The 9,269-nt window shown below is 50.2% G+C and overlaps 1 protein-coding gene across 1 annotated transcript in view; it reads left to right on the top strand.

Moving 5' to 3' along the window:
• The first annotated feature begins 522 nt into the window (after window positions 1–522).
• Window positions 523–9,269, top strand: part of CCNJL (cyclin J like) — a 60,914-nt gene continuing 52,167 nt past the window's right edge. Inside the window, exons 1-2 of the mRNA XM_001142051.6 lie at window positions 523–751; window positions 1,143–1,257. Coding sequence (XP_001142051.2) covers window positions 1,192–1,257 — 66 coding nt within the window. The 5' untranslated portion in view covers window positions 523–751; window positions 1,143–1,191. The remainder of the gene's footprint in view (window positions 752–1,142; window positions 1,258–9,269) is intronic.

The raw sequence follows: 9,269 nt of genomic DNA, 5'->3' as shown, positions 1-9,269 counted from the left end.
GCAGGAGCACAATAATACCGTGACTTAGGCTCCTTTAGAATTAGGGACTCGTGGGTGAACAAGGGTGGTTTTTCTGCAGCTTTCACTGGAATTGTCCGTTTGGAAATCTACCTCCCCATGGCAGGGCAGGTTTCAAAGAAGAGGAGAACAAACAAAAAACAAAAACAGGAAAAAAAAAAAGAGAGAGAGAAAGAAAAACAGGTGGAACCGACGTAAGGATGGCTAGAGCAGTGCGCGCGGAAGGCAGAACTTTCTGGGGGCGTCCTGTCCGCACGTTTCACGCGTGGTGCGCGCAGGTGGCGCCGCGGTCCCTTTGCTCCCTGCGCAAGCCGGAGGGGTGCCCAGAAGGCTACCACTAGCCTCAGCGAAGGTGAGAGAGAAGCTTTCCGCCGAAGCGAGGGAGGAGGGCGGGCAGGAAGCGGAGCCAGAGCTGGCAAAGAAAGGCTCCAATTCCCAGCCCCCCGCCCCGCGGGGCGCGGGGGCGCCGGCAGCGCATGCGCGAGGCCCGGCCCCCAATTCCCCCAGCGAGGGAGGGAGGCCCCCGGCGGCCGGGAGCCTGCGAGCCGCGGCGGGACCCGAGCGCACGCAGGGGCGCGGCGACGGCCGGGGCTAGTCGGGCTGCGGAGGCGGCCGTCGGGAGTGCGGAGCGCCTCGGACGAGGGTCCAACCGCCGGCAGGCACCAGAGGGCACGGCTGGCTCGGCACTGGGAGGGGCCCGGCGCTCGCAGCCCCCCACGCCCAGAGAGGATGCGTGAGTTTCGCCCCGGCTCGAGGGCAGGATGTGGGAGCAGGACAAAGGCTGGGCGGCGGGGGAGGAGTTGGGGGCGGCGAGCCTGTGGCCGCCGCCAGAGCCCCAGCCTCGAGCGAGCTAGCGGAGTTGACAACTTTCTCTGCAACTTTTGCAAAAGGGAAGATAAAAATTCTGCAAGTTGTTGCACAGCTCCATATCGCCCCGTGTCCGGCGAGCAGAGGGGAGGGGGCACCGCAGCCTTCCGCGGACCAGAGGCGACCGCCAGCTCCTCTGAGCGGCGCAGGAGGGGGCGCCCGCCGGGGCCCGGGGCCAGGGGCGAGAGAGGATAGGGACACCGGGGGTCGGAGCCCGGGGTACGCTCTGGCCGCTGAAGTTGCCCGTGTCCACGCAGGGTGCGCCCTGAGAGCCGGGTAGCCTCGGATAGCGGCGCTGCGTACGCGATGATGGATGAGCCGTGGTGGGAAGGGCGCGTCGCCTCGGACGTCCACTGCACCCTGCGCGAGAAGGTCAGTCCCTCCCTGCCCTTGTCACTCTCAAGACTGGGTACAGTCTCCTTCGGTCTCAACTTCGTGTTCTCAGGTCGCCTGCGTGGGAACTCAGAACTCCCGGGTGCCTTTTTTTCCTCTTACCCTTTACCTTCTCCCGGAGTGTCTGAGCGGAATTGGGGGGCGGGGGTTAGAGACTGGAGATGGGAGAGATTGAAGTTGGTTTTTCTGATAAGGAGCTCAGAACTCTGGGCCAACTAGTCAGAGACAGCCACTGTACCTCTAAGGCAGTGTTTCGTATAGTATTGCCACCCTAGGTTATTTTAAACCGTACGTGAAGGGGTCTTTAAAAAATATTGTGTATTCATTCTAATGTGTAATTTAAGAATGTGTATGTATCTAGCAAGCTCTGCGTTTGCGATTTTCCATTTATTGTAATAATGATGTCTCAGTTTATTTTAAAACAAATTTAAGTAAAAGTAGTAACTCTATATAAAGATAAGTGGTAGTACAGGGAATACATGGTTATGGCCAAATACATGTATCTATGTGTATATCTAGAATGGGACCGAATGAAATTTAAGGAACACCTGTATAATTGAAAGAGGCTACAAAACCGGGAGGCTGAGGGAAGAAAACAAAAACTCCCCTGCCGGTTTGCCTCCTGTGGCAGAAGGTGGGTGGGAGCAGCTGAAATGTGATCCCTGCACACCCCTCCGCTCAAGGAGAGAAGGGCTGAGGGGCATTGGGAAGGTGGAAGAGTCCAGGTGGGCTGGAGGCATGGCCTGTGTGTCTTGCCTCCAGTCCCTGGGCTGAGATTGGCAAGGGGTGGCTTGGGGAACAGGTGTGAAGTAGTGAATGGATTGGTTTCCTAGGGCTGCCATTACAAAGGACCACACAAACTGGAGGGCTTAAAGCAACAGAAATTTATTTCAGCTGTGGAAGCTGAAGATCCCAGATCAAGGTGTTAGCAGGGCCATGACTCTCAAAAGGCTCTAGAGAAGGATCTTTCCTTCTTCCTTCTTAAATTTGCTGGTGCTTGGTCATCCTTGGCATTCCTCGGCTTGTAGGTACATCATTCCAGTCTCTGCCTCCACTGTCACATGGTTCTGTCTGTCTGTTTTCTCTTCTTACAAGGATACCCGATCATTGGAGTAGAACCCACCCTAATCCAATGTGATGTCATCATAATTTAATTACATCTGAAAAGACTCCATTTCCAAGTAAGGCCACATTCTGAAGTTCCAGATTAACATGACATTTGGGGGGACACTACTGCGCCCAATACAGGGAGGAAAAGGTCTTTCTAGTGCAGTACCTGAGCCCCCACACAGGTTTCAGTCAGTGCATTTGCTCCGAGTGTCTGGAGGAGATCTGCTTAAAGGGTCACCAGCTACTCAGTGTTTTTACCTCATTGAGTAGCTGTCTTCCTGTCCAATTAATGCCTTTTTCTTTTCTTTCTGTACCTGCTGACCTGTCTTTGTCCTGCGTTGCTTGGCAAGGCTGTGGCTTTCATCTGTTCCCTTGGTCTTCTTCCCAGAACAGAGTGGCCAACGTGTGGCACATTCTAGGCATCTGGACAAGAAGAAATCCAGGTCTTGTTGGTTCAGTTGAAAAGTAAGGAAAGTGGTAGGAGTATGGTCCGGGCCCTTTTCTGGAGGAGGTAGCTGAATGGAGCTAGTGAGGACTGCCGTGGAAATTGGGCTTCCTTGTTTATCATAGACTCAAGTGGTTGTCATTTCTGCTCATAGCTTAGGAGGAACGACTTCTACCTGATTTGCCCCTTTCTAGAGGGAAGGATTTCTAAGAGCAATAAATGCCATTTGTTTAGTTACCTGAGAATGCCCAACCTTTTATACATAAGGGAGGATGTCCTAAATGTTCCTTCAGCTGCTCAAAGAAGCAAGAAAGGCTCCATGAACTGCTATAGCCATGTCATAGTGCCATATGAGTTTACTATTGGGCTGCCCACCTCGGAGAGACGATGAGTTTGTCCCAGTTTTGCAGGTTAGAAATAGAAAGCTCACCCAAGGACTGATGGCCAAGGTCAACCTTGACTTAAAGCTGGCCTTATTAGGACAAATCCCAAGTTCCTTTGGTTATAATGTCCCACCTCCTCAAAATACTGCTATTGTTCTCCTTTACTTTATTTCCTCTCCCACTTCAAAGAAGAAAATGCTTCTTCAAAAATTTGGCTTCATGGAGTTTGGCAAGAAGAGTGAAGAATAGGGGAACCTAGTAGCCATACTAGCCTCGCCTTTCTTGAGGAATGAGGGCTGGCATTTTGTTTTTCTCAGACAGGGTAATTGTTTTTCTCAAATGTCTACTCTGATAATATGTTTCTAACACTGTAGAACAACTTTACAAGTGCCTGGCACACAGTAGACACTCTTAGTTGAATGTTGCCTGATGAATACAAAGCATGTTTACATATATGCTGTGTAACTGTTTCCATACAACCACAAGCAGTTATCCTCACCTGACCGACACAGGAGGCGAAGTTGAGATCACTGAGACGTTGGGAGCCCCACTTTGTCAAATATGAGATTCCAGTCTGGCATCATACTACAGGGTATCAAAAACTTGACACCATGGAAACAAGTCTTGGTACTGCATGCACGCTAGTGATGGAAGTGAAACCCTGATCTGCTCATTTAACCTCTCTAAATCTGGCCCCTATCATCCATTCTTCCCAGAATAGCCAGAATTTAGATTGTGTCATTCTCTGCTTAAAGACCTCCAATGTCATCTCACTGCACTTAAAATTCCCAGTCCTTACCACTGCGTGGAATACCCAGCATAGCCTGGCTCTGGCCTGCTCTCTGACCTTGTCTCCTACCCCTTCCCTACCCTCCATGCCATTGCTCTTAAGCCACACTGACCTCCTTTCTGTTCCTGGAACAAGTCAAGCTTGTTCATGTCTCAGGGCCTTTGCACTGGCTCTTTCCTCTATTTGGATTCTGTGTTTCTCAGACTCTCACATGGTTGCTTGTCTCCCTTAATCTATTGCTGCCTCTCCATGTCACTCTATTAAATCACCTTGCTTTTTCTTTCTAGCATTTACCAGGATCTGAAGTGTTTTTCTGTTTTTTTGTTTGTTTGTTTGTTTGGTTGGTTTCTTTGAGATGGAGTCTCACTCTGTCGCACAGGCTAGAGTGCAGTGGCACTGTCAGCTCAGTGCAACCTCCGCCTCCCGGGTTCACACCATTCTCCTGCCTCAGCCTCCTGAGTAGCTGGGATTACAGGCATGTGCCACCATACCCTGCTAATTTTTGTATTTTTAGTAGAGACGGGGTTTCACCTGTTGGTCAGGCTGGTCTCGAAGAACCCCTGACCTTGTTATCCGCCAGCCTCGGCCTCCCAAAGTCCTGGGATTACAGGCGTGAGCCACCGTGCCTGGCCTGAAGTTATTTTTCGTTTGTTTGCTGCCTTTCTTCCCATACTAGAATACATGCTACACGAGAAGAGGCCTGTGTCTGTCTTCTTCCTTGCGGGGGCCTCAGTGCCATGAACACAGCTTCCCAATGTGTATGGAATGACAAGGAGAATGAATAAGTCAGTCTTCGCTTTCCTCTTCTGTAAGCTGGGAGAAACGTTTTACAGCAATGTTAAGATTAAGTGAGATAACTTAAGAACAGTGTGAGGTGCATGGTGGGTACTTGGCAGGCATTGCACCTCTCCACTTAGGGTTGCTGCAAGACAATGATGGCCCATTCACATAGTGCTGCTCAGAGTAAGGCTTAGGGTTTGTGACCACCCTCCAAGGGGTCCACAGATGTGATGGGTAATCCTTGTAAGAAAGGCACTGTTAGCCACTTGGACCATTGGTCCTATGATGGTGTTGAAGTCAGGAAAGGGACTAGTTCACCAAAAGTCATGTATCTACTGAGGGCTGGGACCCAGGAGTGAGACCCCATTGGTAAGACCCTCTAAGCAGCCTGGCATCCCGATGGGTGAATGTGGGGAGTTGAACCCTCCTCCAGCCCAAATTGCTCTGGAGAAATCTCTCCCTCCCCTTCCTGTAGGCCACCTTTATCCCATGCTCAGCCCTTAAATTCCTCCTTGGATCCTTCTTCCTGTCCCTGCTGCATCTGCAGAAGCCCACCTAGGACCCCGCTCCCTTAGCTCCTCTCCTCTGACCTTTCTGCTGGGGGTGGGAGTGCCAGCCAGTACAGGGATGTGGGGTTTCTTGCCTGCTACATGTGTGCCCTTTGACCTTCTTCCCTGAACCAAAAGGAGGAGTAGATTGTCACCAGGCTGGCGTCACCAGTGAGGAGGCTGCTAGTGATGTTTTTCTGGTAACCAAGTCTGTGCCAGGTCTGTCCAGATTAAAACTCGGGGCCATTTGTTTTTTTCTTGAAAGATGCATCCACCTAAGTTTAAAATTAATAGGGTGTTGAATCCAAGAACTAACAGATTTTGGTGAGTGCTGGTTACACATGATGGAAGGAGAGCATTGGATGGTACGCAGCTTCAGGGCCACGTTCCTTGTCCCTTAAGCCTCTCCTTTGTCATGTGTCCTGGCCCCACCCTCATCCTTGCTTCTTTGACCGTCTTTGTCACCCTGCATAGTGACTTGTCCTACCCACTAGACTGTGAGCTCCTTGGAGGTATGAGGTGTGCCTTGTTACCTTGGCATTCCCAGACCAGTGTCTGAGTCAGGGACCTCAGGGTGTCCCCCACCTTACCTGATGCAGGCACAGGCATTGGGAGTGCACAAAAGAGTGAGACAGCCCCAAATGGACTCTTCTGGGAAATGTTGAATGAATGCTTGTGTGCAGGGATGCTTCCTGGGAATCCTTCATCTCGTCTTCGGCATCTGCCAGGACAGTCTTTGTGTGTGTGGGCACAGCATTGACTGTGGTGCCCAGCACAGGATCTGGTTGATGGAGGATGCCACCCCAGCTTCCTACAGACCTGCATGTTCTCCTGTCAGGTAACATGGGGCAGGAAGTTAGAAAAGCAATTACCTGCAAGGGCAGATTTACTGGCCTGGACCAAAGTACAGCTTAAGGATCTTAGGAAAATAACTGCAGGTTGCGCCCAGATAACAGAAATGTAGATAATTCCTCCCAGACTTCTAACAGGAGGTCCTGTTTTTCTTCCTGAATTTTCTGAGCAGCAAAGTAGATAGAACTTGCACTCGTCTCCTTTTGATTTATGCCCATTTTACACATAGTCTTCACTCTCCAATTAGAAGGAAATAGTTATGTTAGTAAGCAAAGACACACACCACTGTGACTTAAGGCTTCTTGAGTGTGTAGAAGACTTTCTGAATACAGGGATTTCTGGAGTTCTTAGGGGAAAAAAATCTCCCTCCCAAAGCCATGTTGATAAGCTCTGCTTGACATGAGCTGGTAACTTTATCTTCCTGGGCTCCAGGGAGCCAGGGGCTAGGGGCTCCCTCCTCCTCGTCCACTGGGTGTTTACCTTCTCCCAGGATGGGAGTCATGTGGTACCTTAGGGGTCTTCTCATCCTGCTCCAGACTTGAGATCTGCAGGGCAACCAGCCACCTAATGCATTTTTTCCCTCTTCCTGAAGCTTACTTCATTGCACACTCAGAGGACTTCAGCTCTGTGAGACCGCTTTTTTTTTTTTTTTTTTGAGACGGAGTCTTGCTCTGTCACCTAAGCTGGAGAGCAGTGGCATGATTTTGGCTTACTGCAACCACTGCCTCCTGGGTTCAAGTGATTCCCCTGCCTCTGCCTCCCGAGTAGCTAGGATTACAGGCGCGCACCACACCCAGCTAACTTTTGTATTTTTAGTAGAGGCGGGGTTTCACTATGTTGGCCAGGCTGGTCTCTAACTCCTGACCGCAGGTGATCCGCCTGCCTTGGCCTCTCAGAGTGCTGGGATCACAGGTGTGAGCCACTGTTCCCGGCCACATTTCTTAAACCAGTGGACAGATAAAAGATGTTTGATTTGTGACTGAATCTTTGCAAAGATCTTCCAAAACATGAACAGCAAACATTTCGTTTAGTGATGATAATGTTAGTAGCTACTGTTTATTGAGCACTTTCTAGATTTCAGGCAGTGTGCCAGCATGCTCCCATATATTATCTTATTTACTCCTCACTTTGGCCCTAGTGTTAGGATTAACCCCAGTTTACAGACAAGAAACTGCAAGGCTCACAGGAATAAGTGTCTGAGATGAAACCGCGGATTGTATCAAAGCTTGAACGTAAATTCATTTTAAAAATATCCAATTTAACACAAAGTGGAAATATAAAGCAGGGGAAAATTGAGGTTCTGTCATCCATGACACTATAGGCTCTTGTGTTTTAGTTTGTTTTCTGGCACTCTCCAACGGATGTGCTCTCTCTAAACCATCCTGAGAAGCCAGCCGCTATGGACGTGGGCCTTGCTGTGGGCATTGGAAAGGGCTGATGACTAGGCCAAGGTCGCCTTTATTTGGCCCTGGTGAGTGGCCATGCCTGGGCCTCACCTGTGTGTGGTGCCTCTCCCCTCGAAGTGATTTGGCTTCTGCCATTGCCTGTCCCTAACTTGCCAGGGAAAAGGACACCTCAGGGCCCCCCCGCTTGCCGAACTCTGACAGCTGGGTAGTGGTAGAAATTTATCCCAGCTTCATCCTCAGCCCCTGTGTCAAAACTGCATCATTTTTTTAGTGACTTCTGAAGCTTGCACACCCTTTTATTTCTCTCTTTCAACATCAGTATTTTTTTCTCACTCCTTCCCCTAAATTCCTCAAATTTCCCCACTTCAAGGCTGAACATCTGTCTCCTTATAGAAATCAGTGACCTGGCCAGGCACGGTGGCTCATGCCTGTAATCCCAGCACTTTGGGAGGCCGAGATGGGCGGATCACGAGGTCAAGAGATCCAGACCATCCTGGCCAACAAGGTGAAACCCCGTCTCTACTAAAAATAAAAAAAAATTAGCCGGGCGTGGTAATGTGCACCTGTAGTCCCGGCTACTCACGAAGCTGAGGCAGGAGCATCGCTTGAACCCGGGAGGCGGACGTTGCAGTGAGCTGAGATTGCGCCACTGCATTCCAGCCTGGTGACAGAGCGAGATTTCCTCTTAAAAAAAAAAAAAAAAAGTAGTGACCAAGGTCCATACTCAACAAAGGGCTCATGGATTTGGGTACGTCATCCTCCGCTTGGTTTTTCCATTCCCTTCCCCTCCTTTTGGATTTCTGCATCCTTCAAGGGGAAGTTCCCCCCAAATCACAAGATGCCCCCAGATCTACCAAAAAGAAAGTGTTCCAAACTCTGGCAGTGGGATGTGTCTGCCCGGCTTAGTTACAGGAATGTGTCATTCAGGCCTTTCAAGCTCAAATGCTGGCTTTGACAAGCTCTTTCCTCCTCTAATGGCAGGGCTATCTTATGTTTGCGGTCTTCAAGTGAGACCTGAAGCAGTCTGCCCTCATGACCCCCTGGAGATGAAGGTGTGGGGGTTCATAAAATAAGGAGAAATTTCCTGCAGTCTAACCTGCAGAGGTGATTCAAGCTGTCTTAGAAGCTGTATACAGAGGATGGAAGATGGACTGGGAAGAATTGAAAACTGCAAATGAGGTTGGGGGACAAGATGGGCTGCCACTCAAGATAGTGTCTAGCTTTGAAACTGACTGCAGTGCTTCACCCGTATTCTCGAGGAATCTGGTGACAAAACTGAACCAGAACTTGGTGTTGTCACTTGAGTCTTTTAGGTCTTAGAATACCAGAATGCTCAGTGTGTGCACAATACCCAGTCGAGACATGGTCTCAGTGCACCTTCTCTGTGGCAGAAGCAAATTACCTTTGAAGGCTTCCTTTCCTCTGCAAAATCACGACAGCAATCCCTGCCCCCCTGCCACCCAGGTGTCCCAGGGAGAAAATGGGTGTGGGTGTACCCCATCAATCTCCAGGGCCTCCACATCATGAGATGGGCAAGGGACTTGGCTGGGCACCCTGGTTGGCTGGGGAAGCCTGTGCTGTCTAAGGGAGGGGAGGACATTTAAGACTTGGAGCTGGCCCTGTGCCCTTGTCATTGACTTCTTCTTTGTCTTCCTAAATCACACAGTCCCTCGGGTA

The sequence above is a fragment of the Pan troglodytes genome, chromosome 4 (assembly GCF_028858775.2).
Source record: "Pan troglodytes isolate AG18354 chromosome 4, NHGRI_mPanTro3-v2.0_pri, whole genome shotgun sequence".
NCBI classification, from domain to species: domain Eukaryota; kingdom Metazoa; phylum Chordata; class Mammalia; order Primates; family Hominidae; genus Pan; species Pan troglodytes.
Note: the sequence above shows the minus strand (reverse complement) of the source record. Positions and strands in the feature narration are given on the sequence as shown.